Raw genomic sequence first — 18,671 nt, 5'->3', positions numbered from 1 at the left:
TTTCAAGTGACAGTTAGTGACGTTAATCATCTTTTATGATGATTAATGAGAGGATCTGATACATATCTATTTTTGTAACAACTAATGCAAGGAGTTATTGACGTTAATTGTTCCGCCATGAGCCTGGAAAAACTCATTATGCAGCCCGCTCATCTCATATGTGCAGAGGATTGCATACCTTTGTATAATCAGGGTGGGAGTTTATGTGAAGAGAAAATTATGTAATTTAATGGAGTATTAACATTTTAATGCAAAAAGGTTCTTTCGGAGAGAGCTGGTGATGATTTCAGTTAAATTGATGAAGGTTTTAATTGGTTTTAATTAGGTTTTATAATGCAGATGCAGATAGATATGCTAATTTTTTTTTTTTTTTTTTTAATTTAAAGTTTTAGTTTTATGCTTTTTATGCTATTTCCTACTGTAAAGCTAAGTTCGGCTGGAAAAAAACATTTAGAGCAATTTTTCGGCTGCAGACACGCACGGACGATTTTAGATAAAAAATACCAAATTGGCGAGCATTTTTTTTCAGTATAGACTGTTTAGAGGTGACATTTTTTTTAATACAATATATTTTAAACAACAGATAATAAGTAAATTTTGTTCAAGAGTAGTTGATTGAAGGAAAAAATCCTAAAAATAGGTTGTTGTTAACCAGAATGTTTTGAAAAAAAATTAAGGTTGAACTGGTGATTATATATAGAACATAAAATAAATAAATTGTATATATGCTTAAATTTACTGCTAAATTTTTTCTCTTTTTGTTGCAAAACAAATTTATTTCCTTACATTTCCCCCCAAATGTTGAGCAAATTTTATCAAACGTTATTTACATTTTTTAATTAAATCTTCACGAGGAATTCCAGGTTCAAGTACGAGGTCACTGTCAACGAAGATTAATCCGTTTTTAGTTTTTTAATCCCCTTTGAGACGTAGCTGTAGATTTAAATAAAAAGTCATGTCTTTAAAAACAGAACGTCAAAGACGTACAAAATACAGAAGTAAATGAGAAATTGTTTTAATTTTCTTAAATTTAAAGAGAAGATTTTCGTCGATGCTTTGTTAGGTGGCGGCGGGTCTCGGTGTTGGTCGGCCGCTCGGGTGGACGGCCCGCGCGAGTTGACGGCTCGCCAAAATAAATCTGCATGCGGAGAGAGCGAGAGAGAGAGCGGGTGCATTTGGGTGGCGAGGGGCAGTCCGATTTTAGCCCGTGAAATGTGAGGCTGCGTCCTCGCCGGCGGCGCCTCCGCGATCTCTTTTCGGTTGAACTGGAGACTGCGGTGCAGGCCGTTCCCCCGCCCCGGCCTCTCCACCCCCGACACCCGCCGCCTCCGTTTCCGCCCCCGGTGCACCACCTGCCGCCTCCGCCGCTCTGGGTGTCGTCGCACCCGCCGCCCATGCCTGCAGCCATGCCGCCCGTCCAGCCGCCCCCCAACGTCGACCTCATGGAACTGGTCAGTCTCTATCAACGCAGTCCGCAGGCCCAGTTCATCCTGATGGCCCTGGCCGAGCAACAGACACAACGGGCCCAGCAACCGCAGAAACACAATGAACAGGTTCATAATTTGTTGCAATTAAAAAATACAAATACTACTCTAACGAGAGTCAAAGTCATCATAATTGACAAGCAATTTATCACAAAACTTCATATTGAACTTGAAGAAAACATGACTGAGAAATTTATATTTCATTAAATTTGTAATCACAAGGGCTTTTATTTTAGATCATCTATTATAACTTCATTTCCACAATTTTATTTCAATCTTTAAAATGAATTTTGTGCAATGTATTTTGACAAAATAAGAAAATTAAAAATTTGATTAAATAATGGAATTAAATTTCTTAAATATCAAAAAAATTAAATAAAACTACTATCTTTCATGAAAATAAATACAGTAAAGAACTGTGTAATGGGTTCCAAGTGTATACATAAAATTAATTAAGAAAGTCTTCTTTCGTGTATCCTTATGTTATGTTGAGTCGGCCTGATTTGGCTAAATCTAGCAAAAAAAAAAAAGTATCCAGAATATCAATTTCTAAAATATTTTTCAGTTAAAAATCAACACATATATGGGTCCACCACCGCCAGTCCCGCCGTACAACAACCAGCCGCCGCCAGGATACCCCCAAGAGTTCAACGGCCCTATGCAGGCAGGGTCGCAGAGTTTTGCGCCAATAGCTCCTGGACCTGGAGGACTCGCTTCAGCCATCAGCAATGGTCTCGCTGCGAACGGCTACAACGACAATTACAGCATTGGTAATTACGTTCTGTCACACCATATTCTTCTTTTAAAAGAATCTCTTCTATTTTTTGATAATTACTTTATATTATATTATATTATATGTCATTTTCTTGCATTAACTTCCTTAGATTAATGAAACCGTCAATTCCAGGCAAAAGTTAAAATTAGTAATGAAGTAAAAAAAATTTTATTTAAACTAAAATGTACTTTTTTTAGTTAAAAAAACATTTGGAGTATGATCAGGATTCTTGAATGAGAAGTGAATTTCTTAAAAAAAAAAAATCCTGTTAAATTAAATAAATCATAATTTAAATGAATAAAATATTAACTGCAATTGATTCTTGCAAAATTCGTAACTTTTTTAAAGATAAATTTTTGTGAAATTTCAGGAGAATTGACAGAACAGTTTGACGAACTGAGCGTGGAGCGAAAGATGGCCATGAAACGAAGTCCGCCCAGCACCTACATGTGCCACTTGTGCTTCCAAAAGGGCCACTACATCAAAGATTGTCCGCAGGTGCTTAATTTAATTGACACTTGCGCTAACCAACATCCTCCGGAATCGGTTCAATTTGTGTTAAAAAAAGCTCACATAAATTCATTTTTGGCAAATTGACAAATAATTTTGATAAATTTTTTTCAATTTTTTATTTTATTGCTGTCTTTTTGTACTTAAATTGGGAAAATTATTTTGAAGCAGAGAAAAAAAAGTAAATTGCGTGTCCGGGCGAGGACGAAAACACGTCTATTTCCAGGGTCTTAATTATTGGCGGCGGGCGCCACCCACAAGACGTTTGTACAAAGTTTATAAACACGAGATCGCGGCGGCGGATGGACGATGCCAGCGCGGGCGCGGCGAAATCCTTTGGCGTGCAGCGCAATGCCGTTCATTGCCAAAGTAGGGGAGAGGATATTTTGAGACATCCACCAAAAGCAATAAGACAGAGAAACGACAGCCACACTGTTGCGGAACCACACAACTTGGCCGGGCTGCAAACTAATTTTTGAAACAAAAGTGGATGATTTCGGGAGAACCTAGAAATAAATAATCGGGTCGTGTAGCTCAAATTGCGTGACCTGCACGTGCAGCCGACAAAAAAAAGGAAAATCATAAGACGAACATCGAACATTACTTTAAAACTTTCAGTTACAAATAAAGAAGGAAAAATTATTTTTGTTAAATTCAATGACTTGGAACAAAAACAAAAATCTCAAAAACCTTCTGCTGAAAGAAAAGAATAATTAATTATATTAAAAATTAGGCAAGCAGTATTTCAGGGAAACAATTCATAAAGGCTAGTTTTTTTTTCAATTTTTGTCAGCTCCATTTTTCATTTAAATTAGTTTTTCAGTAATCATCATCAATATTATTTATAACAACGGCATAAAATTTAAATTTTCTGTAAACTGGAACTTCATTATTAAGTAGAGAACTTTTGCGACTTTTGCAATATATTGGAAATTAAAAACTTGATTATTTTCAATATTTTTCATGATTTTTTTAACTTGTTCAGGTCAGTCACTGAAAGCAGTTAGGAAGATTTACTGGAATATTTTAAAAATAAAAATATACAACCGCCGCAATTCACGCAATATTGTGTTGCGTCGACTTTAATATAAATTTTTTCTAGATATGATTTATAAGTAAACAGTTCTGATTTTAGTAATTTTTTATAATGTCTCTTAAATTGCTGTTGATGTTGAATTTTAATTAAAATTTTTTTTAAAAGGTTCACTTGGACGTTGAAAATTTTTATAATAATTTCACACCCTGACGAACAGAATCTCCCTTTTCATAAACAAAAATAATCAGTATCCAAAAGTTCATATTGTCATTTGTGTTTTTAAATTTTTAGGCTCTACCAAAAGGTGACGGTCTCACTCCATACCAAGGAAAGAAAAGATGCTTTGGGGAGTACAAATGTCCCAAGTGCAAAAGGAAGTGGATGTCCGGAAATAGCTGGGCCAACATGGGCCAAGAGTGCATCAAATGCAGAGTCAACGTCTTCCCACACAAGCAGGTATATTTCAAAAAATAATATATAGAACATGTTCCAAAAAAATTTAATTTTCAACAGAGGCCTTTAGAAAAGCCAGACGGGCTGGACGTGTCCGACCAGTCCAAAGTCCATCCGCAACATTTATGCGAGAAGTGCAGAAATTTAGGTTTCTACTGTCGCAGGGTTCAATAAATAATTTTTTATCACGATAAAGAAAATAATAATCAAAATCCACCACTGAGCAGACTGGGTAGGTTTAAGACACGCTCTTATTCAACATGCAAAGTTTTTTTTCTCAACTGATGTAATTTTATTTATTGATGCACGTTGATAACTTTTGTGCGTACATAGATAATGTTGTCGCTCAATCAATTTTTTTTCTTAATCTGCACTTTTGTCTCCTGTGATGCCGCGAATCGCAAAATGATTTTGTTATCTTTGTCTCTCTCACAAGCTCAGGGTTCGACTGATAAAACATGAGATGTGTTTTGAAATATTGAAAATGGAAGTCAGCTGCTTAATCTGTATAAATTGTGCTGCGAAATTATCCACTTTGCGTATGAGGTGGATTTTAAAAGAAGTTTTAATTCTCCGTGTGTTGCTATTGAAAAAGAGGCACCTTATCTCTAATGAATTATGTATAATTTTGTTCTGCCAGTTGATGAAAAAAAAATTGTTTTTCAATCACCTTTGCTCAACCTCCAAAACGCCTGTAACAAAACAAAAATTTGTAACCATAAACGTTCGCCGAATCGCCCCCCATTATTTCTAAAACATCTATCTGTTTTGCTCGTTATTAATTGTTGGAATTGCAGGTGCAACTTCTTATCATGTGCAATAAAAATAATCTTTTGATGAAAGTTTGGAGGTTTCTATTTTCTGTCATATTTTGTTTATATATAATATTTTTCAATTACAAAAATTGCTAATTTAAACGTAAATTAATATTTATTAAATAAAATGATAAACTATACAAAAATCTTATGCTTCTCTCAACTTATTCTCAACTGCACATTATGAGCGCCAAATGCAAGAGCGAGGACAGGTACCCACACCAAGGACTGTGTGAGAAGTGCATAATTTAGATATGCGACAGATGCACTGAAGTTGACGATTGAATTTTTTATCTGAACCTGAATCTCAATGTTTTTTTTTGTCAGTTTTAAGAAAAAGCTTTTCAGCATTAAATAAAAAGCATTTATTTTAAACAATATTTTCAAAATTTAATAAGAGTCGACAAGTGGCTTATTCTTTGAACAAATAAAATAGCCAAAGGATAACAACGATTCCACTGCACAAACGGTTACTTATTTCTGTTAGACATTTCAAGTTGAATAAATCAAACCTCTTAGCAAGCAAAGGGTATTTAATATTATTACATACAGAGTGTATCACCAGTTTGGAGAATGTCTATAGCGGTCTATAGTGCGACTCGAGAATGGACAATTGGTTAATTGCCCTCCTTCTGAGGACCAGGCGAAGACACAATTTGCAGGGCGGGCAGACTGGTGCCCTTCATCAAGTTTGGGTCCAACAGAAGACCAACGCTCGGCGTCGAGACGGTCACATTGTTCGGCGCGTTCAGAACTGGTTGAATTGGTGAAGAAGCGACGGGGAGGTTAACTGGCACATACTGCAGAGTAAAAAGTGAAAAATTTAACATTTACAAACAATTTTTCTTTATCAAGAATACAAGAATAAAAAAAATCCATCTCCACCGAAAATTAGAGATAAAATAATGGTTTCATACGGACAATGAGGAGCGAGTTTAGTTTTCAAATTCAAGAATAATTGAAATAAAGAGTTTAAAAATATGCAAAATCGCACTGACAAAAAAATGATATTAGTGTTGGTTGATGTGGGCTGATGTACCTCAAAACTAGATTGAAGCTATGTTTTAACAACAAAAAGAACAAAAAATAACTATACTCTCACTTAGTGCCTAGAATAAAACAAAATTAAAAGTACAAAAACACACCTGCTGTGCCTGCTGATAATTATCGTAAAAGCCACTAAAGTGCTGGTTGGAATCAGGGTAGAATGGGGTAGGATTCTGGGTGTAAACCGAGTTTGAAACTCCAGTCTGCATGAAGTACGGGGCGGTCAGAGGATAGGTACTTGGAAAAACGGGAAAGGATGCAGGGTCAGGCGACTCAGGACTCGGCTGAAAAGCTGGCGGGGCGGTGGTGACGGCACTGAGCGGTAAAGGCTGATGGAAAATAAAGCAATGCAGAACAAAAACAACAAAACAAAATGAAATTTATAGAAACAAAAAATGAAATTTATAATTAAAAAAGCAGCAACAATTCATACCTGGGTAGTCGGACTAAAAATTGGAGTCGCAACTGTTTGCATCGGAGGCTGAAGTATTATGCTGGAAGGTCGTGCCATAGGCATTGCACTGATTTAGATTATTATAAGATTGAATATTCCACGGAAATCTGAAATTATTACCTTTGTGGTGGAGGACTCGAGGGCGGTGGAGAAGTTTCACCCGGAAGGGGACTTTGCCTTGTCGGAGAAGGCACCTGATCTGGACTTCGGTGGTGTTCCTCGACAGAAGGATGCGATTTGAACAAATCTTCACGCAAGTGTGGAAGGAAAGTGCTGATCTTATCCCAAGTGATGGTCCATAATTGAGAGTAGCCGTCTGCACTGCTGAAGACTTTGGCCGAGTCCATCACAAGGAGCATGTTTTTCAACAGCTCGGTGATGGCTTCACTCTGGTTTTTTGGAAAAAATTGTTAGAAATTATTCAAAATCGCCCAATTTAGTCCTTACCAAAAGATCAGACTTGTCGGAGTGCATGTATTTGTCCATGAAGTCGAGGATTGTAAGCCATAGTGCTGTGAAGGTCGGAAGTGACTGAAGTGGAGTTAAATGATGCAAGAAGACCTGGAATTTAAATTTTAAAATTATACAAATTTGAAAACCAATGATTAACTTTAAAGATGGGAAGTTATTAAAGTAAGATTTTTCTTGACTATGAAATTAAATTATAATTACCTTTGACAAAACGGTGGCTCCCCTCATCCTCGTCTCCTCAAGGCCTGCTGGGTCATCACTCTCGTTACCAACAGGCTCAAGCAGTTTTGCAAGAAGTGGAAACAGGACTTTGTTGAAACAGGATTCCCATTCAGCAGGTGTTAAAGTTTGCAGATCATGGACGAGGAGCGCCCGTTGTAGGTATGTAATTGCACTTGTTCGCACCTGAACCAGAAAAAATAATTTATAATGAATTCAATATACTTATTTGCACACAAAAAATAATAAATAAATTTTTATTATTACTGTAAAAATAGAATACTTTTATCTTATTATTATAATAAAAATTCAACGCAAGACAAAATTGCACAAAATTCTTCGACTGCCCTGTGGTATTACGCATTTTTTTTAATTTGAACCTTGTAAGTGCTTGTTAGGTTGGTAGCACTGGCCAATTATTATATGATGTCCAAGAATGGAAATTTGCCAAAATTTTACAAAAAAAATGTGGTAAGTACTGCTTGGCAGTTGTGCCTTACCAAATTGTGTGTTATATTCCATCCTTGTCAAGGGGAGTGCTAACCAGCTCTCCTTTCATACAACACAAAAATAATGATTGGGCTCCAACACATACACCTCTACAGCTCTAAACCTGGCCATATTTACATCTAAAATCCATTTTAATCCTACTTAGTTTAGAAATTATTGTATTTAAAACAATTCTCACAGAATGGGACCTTGCAGTTTTAAGCTTATATTAAATTAAAGAAATATTGACTGGGTCGTGCCAGATCATTTATATTTTACCTGCTTCCTACTATCACAGCAAAGCCTTGCTATTCCCTGCAGCAGTGGACACCAACCTATTGACCAGAGCGAATTGCAAGAGATGTCCCCGTGCTCCGCTGACCACCACTTATAAATCTGTGCTGTGCGGATATGCAAAGTGTGCATTAGGTCCAATAGCTGCAATAGAATTAAAATTTCAGTGTTTTTCAATTAATTATGGCCAATTTAAATATTCTACCTGAATAGACACTTGTTGGTAGCTGCTAGGTACATCTTCGGGATCACTTTCGTCTGCATCGTAGGGGTTCAGTGCTCTTTCTCGACTTCTTTGAGACTCAACCCTTTTCTTGGTGATTGATCTCTTTTTGGATTTTGTATCTCTTGCAGCTCCAGGTTTGCCAGATACCTTTTTGTCGTCTGCAAAATTAATAAAAATTAATTTACATCCTAAAAGCTTCAATGGAAAAACCTACTGCTGAAGATGCTGGCCTCAACAAATGTGCGGATGCACCTGACGCAATTTTCAAAATTGTATGGTGTGATGTGAGCAACGTCTCTGACCAAAAATGCCAAACTCTCAACACATTTTACGAGTGCATGTGTGTCGTGTGCCAGAAGTTCTCTCTCGTGGACAATACTGCACTGGTTAACAGGGAAAGGCTTCACTTGCAAAGGTTGGATTTCACCTTCTCGGCCAACCTGAATATTAAGTTTTATTAAATTTTTGATGAAAAATTCAATGCTGAGATTTACCAAAATCCATCCACCTGGGCTGCTGCAGCCACTAGGTGCCGGTTCTCCTGGGCTGAGAGGCCTTGGATGAAGAGCTTTTGATTTCAGGTTTTCACCATACTGAAGTTCAGAATCGGAAGTGTAGCCCCTCTCGCTTCCAATGCCACTTGTCTCTGCTGTGCTTGTCGGATGTATTTCTCCGTCTGACTTGGCCCCTCCTGTATTAATTTAAGCAATTAAATTATGTCTAACTCCAGGCAGGAATAAAATTTGCATAAAAATCTTTACCCTTCCTGACAATATGGAAATCTTCATCTACAATGTTCATTGAATTTTAAGTTTTAACATTGAATTGGAAAATCATTTTCTTACCTTGGTCGCTGGAAGGCTGGCTACTGTCCCCAACCACCTTGGGAGGATGTCCTCCCGCGCCGACACATTCCAGAAGGTTGAAAATAATGGCCCAGTCGGTTTCGGAATGAATATTTGAAGCGCTCGTCTTCAAAAGTTCATACAACCCGAAGCTAATTTGCCGAGAAACGCGGTACAAAGTTTGAGATTTTAACAACAGAAGCATCCTCAAGGACTGAAGCACCTGCATAATTTAAAAATTAATTGGTCCTTATTTAACAGTTAAGAAAACTGACCACAGGGCTCATGTCCTCTCTTCGCATCAGTCGGATGGCGAGCCGGAGGAGACCAACGATTGATCTTTCCATCAGGAAGTGATGGTCACAGGCAGTGGCTCCCATGATAAGGCTGTAGATGTGGTCTCGAATTGCAGGCCAAATTGTGCTAACACGGTCCCTGTAAAAAATTATGTGAATGTTTCCTACTTAAATAGAATTGATAAATAACCTGTTTTGGATGACGATTTTGATCAGCATCTCCAGGAAAAATACTGCTGCGTCCTCGTCAAAAGAACTTTCCAAAGTTACATGACCGTCTGGACCATGACAGGCAATAATAAATGCCTATTTAAATGAAAACATTTAATTTCAATGTGTCAGACAATTATTATAATCTAACCTTAACCATCTCTTGAAGTGAGTCAAGCCGCAAAAATTTTGATTCGGTCACTAGATGCTCTAAATGACAATCCCGCACACAGTGTTGGGCCTGTTTTATGTACTCCTGATCTTCTGGTGAGGGGCCTTTGTAATTTGTGGGTTCTGAAATCAATTTGGTTTAAAATAAAAGAAATGTTGATTAGGGATAAACAATAAAAAAAAGTAAGAAATTATTGTACCCGAAGACAAATAAGAGTAAAGAGAACTGAAGAGCCCAGTTTCTGTCTTTTGCGAGGGCAATTCTTCTCTGATTAGCGATATTTTTCCAGACTGATCTATAAAATCTTCAGCTTCTACCAACGCCTTTGGTAATAGTTTGCATCTGTACAACTGAAGCAGGCAGTCAAGCACATTTTTCCAGCCCTCTCGAAGAATGTCCCCATGTCGATGGGCTAGGTTGAAAACAGTTTTGGCCGCGAGCATGGCTTTGGTGTTGCTTCCAAAAGAGATTGTCAAATTATCTGGAGTCTGGTCAATTCAGATGCAAACAATTATAAAATAATAAAAAAATTTAAAATTGAAATACTTCTGTTGAATTCAGCAGAGTGGTGAATTTGCAAAGAGAGATGATCAAGTTGTCAAAGTCGTTGCTCATTCCGTAGTGGGCTGAAATCATGGCGCACTTTCTGAAGCCAGAGATTGACTTTTGATAAATTGTGGCGTCATTGCTCTTGTCAAAGACAAAGCTCAAAGCAGCAACGGTCGGGCCCCAAATTAAAGAAAACAGGTCGTGGTCAAACAACCCGTTAGGCGCGTGGACGTAGACACCCTCTTTGCTGGCACCACGTCTGAGCAATACCTTCCACAGGTAGTTCTCCCTGACCAGGCCTGTCTGCTCAGCAGGCATAACAATCTCCTCTTTCCTGAATTTATTTTCATCAAAAAAATTAATAAATAAAGAGGGAAATTTAAATTTCTCACTTTATTGACTCATATATATCATCTAGCATTTCTTCGTCAAAATCTTGATTTCCGTTGACTCCTTTCAAATTCCGTTTGAACTGATCAATAGTCATCGGGATGCTTTGCTTTTTGACGTTGTAGTTGTGCTGATCGACGTTTAGCATGATCACAGCGTAGGCCAGGGTGAAAGCAGCGTCGGCGTTAGCAAACGGCTCATTGTTGCATTTCTGACATTTTCAATTTAAATTTATTGGATAAAAATGAAAAGATTCAATCTTACATGCCAGTGGTCTGCAAAATGCTCAAGGACTAAGGATATCAAGGGCGCTTCACCAGGCAGACGGAATGTTTCTAGATAAAGTCGCAGAGCCTCGTCGATTCGCAACTCAACAAAATCGAATGACCTTAAATGAAATTAGAGATAAAGATGAAAAACTAAGTAAACTGAGCGCATACTTCACAAAGGCTTCCAATACTTTGAGATTTTTCCTGTTGCTTATGTACTCTCCTATCATCTTTTTGTGCAACTTTGGATTTTCCTTTAAGAAAATAACCACTTCGTTCTCATCAAGAGGAGTCGAGAGCAGGTGATTTTCTTGAAGAAACGAAATGCCTTTGGTGGCTTTTGAATTGAATTGCTCTGTACCATTGGCAAGAAGCTGTACATTTTAAGAATTAAAAATATAAAAAAGATTTTTATGAATGAGATGTACCTTCTTTTTGCACTTTATGGCCATCAGTTGCTCATGGCTTGGGATAGTTTTGGAAACCTTTTGCCTGCCATTTCGGAAGGCAAAAGCAGGGCTCTGTTCGACCAGAGCTTTTATAGATTCGTCTGTTTGAGGCGACTCGATGTCTCCCCCTTAAAGAAAAAAATCAATAATCTTGCTAAAGGATGTAACGAAAAGAAAAGAAATTACCTTTGACCTCTTGACGTTGGTTTAATATTCTGTTGTGGCAGTGACACTCGATGGCGTCAATAATCGTAAGCAAAGCATCTAGGGAAAGTAGGTGAGTGTTGTAAAGTCCAGCGACGGGGAATGCATTCTGGCGTAGATTTTGTATTAAAGGAAGTGAGAAAAGAACACAGTTTTATACTTTTGAGAGCAGTTTGGTGAGGTCTTCAAACAAATTGGGGGAGTACAAATCACAGTCATAGTTTAAGTAGAGCTCAGTCACCAAGCCTGGAATCCTCCACAGCTGAACAACAGATTCTAAATTCAAAATTAATGGAGATTAAAGTTAATTTTAGATAGTAAAATTTACCCAGAGCCATTTCTTTTTGTTCATACAGTGTCTTTGGCGAGTCGGATACAATAATATCCATCAGCCTATTGAGGTAAAGCTCAAGCTGGAATTTAAGATGTGTCCGCATGGACTCAAACATCAAAAACGAAACTTGGAGATTGGTTGCAAAAATGGAAAGTCGCTCAGAACTCAAGAGCTGAAATTATTTTAATATTTTATACATTAAATTTAAGTTAATAAATAATAAATAATTAACAAATTACCGAGAAGAGATTGCGGCACAAATCATCCCTAATCAAGCTGAGGAGAGAGTTGTAGCGGCCGATGTGGTCGGCACCAATTTCGAATGCTACTGTCAAAAGGGTCAGACCGATGTGGATCATCACCTCAGAGTTTTGTTTGTCGAGAGGGTTGCAGAGAGACACGAGGAAGCGAAAGAGCTCTCTAACGCAGGCAACACCATACGGGATCAAGGGGGCTGGACGAAGAAATGAGTAGATAAAAATTTAGTGACTAAAATTTTTAAGAACCTTCAGCTCCGATATCTTGGGCCATAAATACAACACCTTGCTCATTGACATAATCTTCGACAGCTGTTCCTTTTGGCTCCGAATCTCCACCCTTGGTGTCTACTCTTGATTCGCCTAGCTCGACTGTTTCGGTTTCACCTTCTGACTGAAGCAGCTCAGCCTAAAATTTACAAATTGGGGAGATTACAAAAGAAATGTGTTATAAAAGCCAAACCTGGTATCCTTTTTCCTCTACAGTTGGCGATTGTGCCTCAGCGACTAAATTTTCTTGCTCTGTCTGATTCTCATCTTCCTTTTTTGGAGCAGCTTCTTCGTCCATGGCATCCTCCATCGTAATGACAACACACGGACCACAATCAATGTCAGTACTAGGTACGGTCAACTCTGGCTTATCTTCACTCTCGATGGCCTGTTCTTCCTGGGAAGTTTCAGCCACAACTGATTCTGGGCCCGAATCTGCACTGACTGCCCTCTCGGGAGTTATTTCTTCCTCTGGAATTGTAGGCGACTGGTGAATGGCCCCTTGCATGTCCACAATGTTGCCCGCAGGTGTCATCGGAGTTGTAGACAGGTGCTCCTGTTTAGGAGCAGCAAGGCTTCCACCAGGTTGAGGACTCTCGGTCATAGGCTCTGGCGTTTTTACAACATCTTTTACAAGGAATTTTATAAGAATAAATTTGTAGAATTCCTTTGCATTATACCATTGATCTTATCGTTGTGACTAGAATCTGTCCCGGACGTTGAAGCGGATTCTTTGTTGTCGACTGATTTTGATTTCGGGCGCAAACCTGCCTTGCTCTTTTTGTGCTTTCGATTTGAAGCATCTATGCTGCTGGCTCTCATTTTTAGCTTCTGTTTAAAAATAAGTTTTAAAAATGGAGTTAACTTGTTTTCAAATAACGAACCTTCCCAGACATTCTGTGGTCATCAGCAAACTCAGGCAGACGGGAAAATAGGAGTTGGACAATGTCTTTCAAAGAATGCTCAGCAGATTTACGCAGGAGCTCTACAAAATAAAATAAAATTATTTAATGAAAATATAAAAATAATTTAATTTTCAAGAACAATGAAAAGTACTAACCACTCAATCTAGTCTCAAAACAAATTCTAAAGCAGCTGAGCATAATTTCGCAAACACTTTCATTTGTCAGAGCAACTCCGCCGGGATGCAAAATCAATGTCCTCAAAACCTAAAGCAAAATAAATGAAAATTTAGCTTTATTTTTGGGAAAAAATTACTTGGAGAATTTTCATTAAGACAACTCCGTCGCTGGCCTGGTCGGTTCCGACAAATCTAGCGTGAGTGACAGCGTCTGCAATGTTCTCAACTGTGGCTGGAATGCTGCTGCGGCCTTTTGGGTCTGCAGAAATTATTCAAGAAAGTTAAAACTATTTTTTTAATGAAAAAGATTTTTCCTTACCAACTAGGCCATAGCTCAAAAACTTGTTGATGGCAGACAAAGCTAGACTAGTAACTGGGCCAGTCGTTTCTTCCGACCGGATTACTTCAAGGAAAGGGCCGAGAAAGTGGTTCGGGTCCAGATCTCTCAGATCTCCAATTTGGTTCAGCACATCTTTCAAATCGGTGAAGCTCCTCATTAGAGCATCTTGTTCCTCGTCCTAGAAAAAAATGAATAAAATATTCAAATGGTTCAATTTATTTTATTACATATATAAATTTATTTTATTAAATTGAGGCCAAAACTTAACCAAAATTTTCCTTTAAAAAAATTATGCACGATAAATTGTATACATGTATGTATCACAAATTTTTGTAATCAAAAAAGAATAAATACTTTGACAGTATTAATTTTCATACAATGCAATGTTGCATTATGGAAAGATTATGAAGAGATTCAAAAACAAACATTGAGCGCCCGGAAAGTAAACACTGGATTAAAAATTCAAAACATTACATACCACATAGCTGTGTGAAGACCACCTGACCCCTCTTCGCATCGCAGTCAATAGGGTGGAAATCTCCCCCTGGACCACGTAGATTCCGTTCCCGGGCAAAGGCATCTTTGCTCTAAAACTTTTAAGCTGCAATATATATCATTCAAATTACATTTCGAAAGGAAAAGACGCAATTTGAGGACGAGAGTGGAAAATCAGGGCAGCCGGAGCCAAAAGACGAGCCCACGATTGTCCACCTCCCCAACAGAGATACAGCCGAATTACCCTTCAGAAATCAATTTCGGAACTTCATTATCGAATTCGGCCGCTCGTGAGGCAGCCGGTGGCCGAACGCGTTCGGGAAAGCTTATCAAAACACGAGCCGTGGCACTTTTTGACGTTCGCTCTGCTTGACGACAAATCGACAAAAATCTGACACACGAATTGCCACGCCCACATCTTCCCAGCTGATCGTGACAACACGAATAAACCTTTCCTGTAGCATTATTTCGTTTTTCCTGGTGAGTTCCTCTGCCTTTTCCGAAAAATTTCAACGCAAATCTTAACATTAGAGACTTGGTTTAGTGATGTGCAAGTTAGTTTAAGTAACTTTTGTGTAACTTTGACCACCCGGGGATTAACTAAGTTTGCCGTGCATGTTTCTCATACATACATATATTTGCCCACTTTCGGCTCTTTTATTTTAAATACATATTTATCCGCTGGCGAAAGATAAGACGTACCGAGCTTCTGTTTTCCGCGACCTTTGATTAGTCTCTGTCTGCATTTTAGATAAGCTAAACGTGCACGCAGCTAGCCCCAGACCTGAAGTACATAATGGGCTTCCTTTTCAGTAAGCCCGAACCAGTTGACATGAGCGGCCCAATTGCCACCCTGGTCAAGGAACTGATCGCCAGTGATGTGGTCGTCATATTTTCCAAGACCTACTGTCCCTACTGCGTCATGGCCAAAGAGGTATTTCAATAAATAAAAAAGGCAATAATAAACCAGAAGTTTTAGTTTTTTGAAAATTGGGTTATGTAACCATTTTTTAATTCCTGGAATTTGTGATTGCATCATATTATGTGCATAGCCGAAATTACAAATTTTATTTTGAATTTCTAGGTCTTTGACAAGATAAATTTCAAGTACACCCCCATCGAACTGGACAAAAGAGACGATGGAGACAAAATCCAGGACGTCCTCAACGAAATGACCGGAGCTCGATCAGTGAGTCATTTATTTTTATCAAGATCTATTTTCCACTTATTTCTCTGTCTAATAGGTGCCTAGAGTTTTTGTGAAAGGCAAGTGCATTGGTGGAGGCACCGACACCAAGGCCCTTTTCCAGAGTGGCGAACTTCAGACCATGTTGAAGTGAAAATTGGTCCATTCTTGAACGCATCTTAAGATTTTCAATTTTCTTTACTGTTCATTTGTACCTTCTGTATCTATTAGCCAAGATGTAGCTTTTTAATAATCAAGTTCTTTTCGAGCAATAAATTAAATATCATTTTTTGCAACTGGGATTTCTTTAATTTAAATTTTTTTTAATTAACGAATAATTTATTTTATATCATTTTCATGGTAGACTTATGATCACTGAATACAAGAATATTATTTCACAAAATTATAATTATATCACACACAATGTAACCGATTTTTCATTTTATTCAGACACAGACATTTATGAGCAATCAGGATAATTATTTTTCACTTTGGTGCCGAATCTCTCCTGAGTGGAGAACGTGAAGGACTCAGCAAATAGAAAGGCTAAAAAAATACCAACTTTCTTATTGATCTACACAGCTAAGCTTACAAAGTACAGAAAAATATTTATCAATCCATGTGGTACAAGGATCTTCACTTAAACTAGGACTTCTGAGAAGGCAGAACGCTAGAGAAGATTTCAGGCGGTTTTTGCCAAGGGCAGGGTTTTTTCAAAATTTCCTTTCCATTGACCGTGATTGGCTCCCAGCTATGGTATGACACAAGATCGCCTAAAATGGAATAAGAAAATGTGTTGGTCATTGATAAGTTTATTCAGGGATTAAATTAAAAAAATGAAACAAATACATTTTTTTTAATCAATTAATTATTCTTCAGTTTTTTGTTTAAAAATATTTGAAATTTGTTGTTATTTTGATTAACAAAAATTATCTAAAAATATAAGACGGCTAAAATATTTTGTTGTATTTCATTTTTGTAATTTATATTTTATTTTCAAATTTACCTAGAGTTTTGTGCTCTAACTGATTAGCCCCAGGGAATTGGTAGTGTCCATTTGAGGCGTCCACCAGGTAGTGCTTGCACCTGTCCTCTTCCTTCAGACTTATGGCATAGCCCCAGATTTTCTCGGAGACTCGAACCACAAAGGAGCCGATCTGCTCGTTTTTCAGCAGAGCTTCAGCATCTTGGCGAGTAATCAGTCCTTTTATTCAAACAAAAAATTGTGAGCAAAAAGCGTCACTTCAAGTAAATTCAACCAACCATGGAACCAAGCTGCCAGTTTATTTGTGCTTGGATCAATTCCGGCCTTGCGTTGCACTTCCGACTTGTGGAACCACTCGTAAATGGCCTCTTTGTTCGGCGGTCTGAGATCAATGCTGTTCTCCGTCTGGTTTGGAGTAGAATAATTGCTTCTGCAAATTAATTTATTTGTAATTTTTATGAAAGTTGTGAAATTTCAATAAATTATTACGTGTTGGCATCAAGAATGGGTTTGGGGGTGGTAATTGCTGGGGCTACTTTCTTCTCAGGGGAGGGTGGGGGAGTCGAGTCCATGAGGACGGACGTCCTTCTGTGCTCCTCTCTTGCTCGACGAGCAATCTCGCGAATTTGCTGCTCAGCCTCTTTTGCTTTTCTCTCTGAATATGGAAATATAATTAATAATAATTATATTAAAAATTTACTAATCAAATTTTAAAATATTAAATAGATAAAACTGATTAAGATGACATTAAACTTGATTTTTAATTCAATTCCTTTTTTCTGGCTTAATTTTATACTCTGTGTTCATGTTATGAAATTAAAAAAAAAAAAAAATAATAATAAATTATTCTATTAAGCTGATCAAATGGATATTCTTTTTGACAGAAATTGTTTAAGATAAAACTGAGATTGAATAAAAAAAGGTTTAATTTTTATCTAAAAAAATCCAGCAATGTTTTATAAGAAAATAATTTTTTACAATTAATTGTCATAATAAACTGAATTAATTTTAATGATAAAATATTATCTCACCTTGCTCCCTCCACAATTCCTCTTCTTTTTTGCTCACTTCCTCAGCTTCCTCGTGGAGCTCCTGCTTTTGCTTTTGCAGAGTCTGGAAGATCTGAGTGGATCTCTCCTCCATCAATCTGTTCTCCCACTGAGCCACTCGCATCGCCACTCCTTGATTTGGCTAATTTTTTGTTCAGAAAATGAATTAATTTCAAATTAAATTTTATAAACAAATATTACCTTGTTGTTGAGTTTCAGCTCCTGCAAAATCTCCCTGCCCTTGTCAGGCTGGAAGTGGGTGATGATGTGTTTGGTGTGGCTCATGTTGTTGGGCGCCTGCTTTTTAAAGTTCAGCGACTCCTTGATCTCCTCAGCCGAGTTGTAAATGTCGAGCGCAACCTTTGGTCTGTTGTTGCTGATCTTCGGCTCGGGCTTCCACGAGTCTTCGTCGATCAAAAGTTCTGCCTCGATGGTTTTCCTGAGAGAGATATCAAATTTCTTGTGTTAGAAAAACAGCGGCTCATTTGAAGAAGTGATACACGAGAGGGAGAAGAGTGGATATGAAAAGGTACCTGAGCTCTTCCGCTTCTTTCTTGGCCTGCATAATGGCCTTTTCGCGCGCCTCCTCTTCCAAGATTTGCTCAATGCTCTTGTCATCCTTGTGCTCGCCCATCACCCACACCCAGGGCTCACCATCGTTGCTCGTCAGAAATTGCACCTTTTTCTTTTCCTCTATAAAAATCATGAACAACGTTGTTGGATTTTGTCTTATTATTTCACTCCCGTTTCACTCTATATTATTTCTGATTAAATAAATTTGATTAGAATGAAATATTTTTCAGTTTTTTATGAGAATTAATACAAAACAACAATAATGACATTTCCAGATAATCAATGCCGTTTCCCGAAATAACTACAAATTAATTAATTAACATCACATTTAATTTTACCAGTTGGTAAGAAATAACAAAGAAAATTTTCTTGCATCATTAAAAACTTAAAACACATCCATCAAACTAATAAAGATATAATATTAAAAAATATAATTATATGATC

General features: G+C 37.6%; 4 protein-coding genes and 1 non-coding gene across 8 annotated transcripts in view; 2 read left to right on the top strand and 3 right to left on the bottom strand.

The window, feature by feature from the left end:
- The first annotated feature begins 1,212 nt into the window (after positions 1-1,212).
- Positions 1,213-5,100, top strand: LOC132194861 (zinc finger CCHC domain-containing protein 24-like). The gene is made up of 5 exons (XM_059616430.1): positions 1,213-1,553; positions 2,050-2,254; positions 2,630-2,757; positions 4,097-4,261; positions 4,319-5,100. Exons 1-5 carry the CDS (start codon positions 1,395-1,397, stop codon positions 4,430-4,432), a joined length of 771 nt encoding a protein of 256 aa, XP_059472413.1. The 5' UTR covers positions 1,213-1,394; the 3' UTR covers positions 4,433-5,100.
- A 322-nt stretch (positions 5,101-5,422) lies between these two features.
- On the bottom strand, positions 5,423-14,838 carry LOC132194772 (Golgi-specific brefeldin A-resistance guanine nucleotide exchange factor 1). 3 transcript variants are annotated; one of them, XM_059616281.1, is made up of 33 exons: positions 14,679-14,838; positions 14,418-14,540; positions 13,919-14,117; positions 13,737-13,858; positions 13,579-13,687; positions 13,403-13,503; positions 13,199-13,349; positions 12,712-13,145; positions 12,498-12,657; positions 12,231-12,445; positions 11,986-12,163; positions 11,818-11,933; positions 11,640-11,766; positions 11,433-11,581; positions 11,176-11,378; positions 11,000-11,123; positions 10,738-10,946; positions 10,343-10,679; positions 9,996-10,284; positions 9,776-9,918; positions 9,605-9,720; positions 9,394-9,553; positions 9,119-9,341; positions 8,768-8,964; positions 8,488-8,713; positions 8,253-8,431; positions 8,033-8,191; positions 7,247-7,450; positions 7,022-7,135; positions 6,695-6,963; positions 6,554-6,641; positions 6,219-6,449; positions 5,423-5,873 (listed from the first exon to the last, which is right to left on the bottom strand). In XM_059616281.1, exons 2-33 carry the CDS (start codon positions 14,517-14,519, stop codon positions 5,691-5,693), a joined length of 5,817 nt encoding a protein of 1,938 aa, XP_059472264.1. In that variant the 5' UTR covers positions 14,520-14,540; positions 14,679-14,838; the 3' UTR covers positions 5,423-5,690. The 3 variants fall into 3 exon arrangements, with proteins under 3 accessions (XP_059472264.1, XP_059472249.1, XP_059472257.1); XM_059616266.1 differs by having other exon boundaries at positions 14,418-14,526; positions 14,679-14,819; XM_059616274.1 differs by lacking the exon at positions 6,219-6,449 and having other exon boundaries at positions 14,418-14,526; positions 14,679-14,819.
- LOC132201928 (U6atac minor spliceosomal RNA) lies at positions 7,724-7,830 on the bottom strand. The gene has a single exon (XR_009442314.1). It is a non-coding gene; the product is annotated as a U6atac minor spliceosomal RNA (small nuclear RNA).
- Positions 14,757-15,920, top strand: LOC132194868 (uncharacterized). Of its 2 annotated transcripts, none has more exons than XM_059616452.1 (4): positions 14,757-14,914; positions 15,248-15,368; positions 15,519-15,623; positions 15,679-15,920. In XM_059616452.1, the coding sequence occupies exons 2-4, from the start codon at positions 15,267-15,269 to the stop codon at positions 15,772-15,774; spliced, it is 303 nt and encodes a 100-aa protein (XP_059472435.1). In that variant the 5' UTR covers positions 14,757-14,914; positions 15,248-15,266; the 3' UTR covers positions 15,775-15,920. The 2 variants fall into 2 exon arrangements, with proteins under 2 accessions (XP_059472435.1, XP_059472426.1); XM_059616443.1 differs by having other exon boundaries at positions 14,766-14,914; positions 15,186-15,368.
- A 261-nt stretch (positions 15,921-16,181) lies between these two features.
- Positions 16,182-18,671, bottom strand: part of LOC132194807 (SH2 domain-containing protein 4B-like) — a 31,325-nt gene continuing 28,835 nt past the window's right edge. Inside the window, exons 3-9 of the mRNA XM_059616317.1 lie at positions 18,188-18,347; positions 17,856-18,093; positions 17,637-17,796; positions 17,095-17,260; positions 16,884-17,035; positions 16,627-16,824; positions 16,182-16,393 (exon numbers count right to left, since the gene is read on the bottom strand). Coding sequence (XP_059472300.1) covers positions 16,266-16,393; positions 16,627-16,824; positions 16,884-17,035; positions 17,095-17,260; positions 17,637-17,796; positions 17,856-18,093; positions 18,188-18,347 — 1,202 coding nt within the window. The 3' untranslated portion in view covers positions 16,182-16,265. The remainder of the gene's footprint in view (positions 16,394-16,626; positions 16,825-16,883; positions 17,036-17,094; positions 17,261-17,636; positions 17,797-17,855; positions 18,094-18,187; positions 18,348-18,671) is intronic.

This window comes from Neocloeon triangulifer, unplaced genomic scaffold (assembly GCF_031216515.1).
Source record: "Neocloeon triangulifer isolate White Clay Creek 2 clone unplaced genomic scaffold, ASM3121651v1 ptg000001l, whole genome shotgun sequence".
In the NCBI taxonomy this organism is placed as follows: Eukaryota; Metazoa; Arthropoda; class Insecta; order Ephemeroptera; family Baetidae; genus Neocloeon; species Neocloeon triangulifer.
This window is presented reverse-complemented; position numbering and strand designations above follow the sequence as displayed.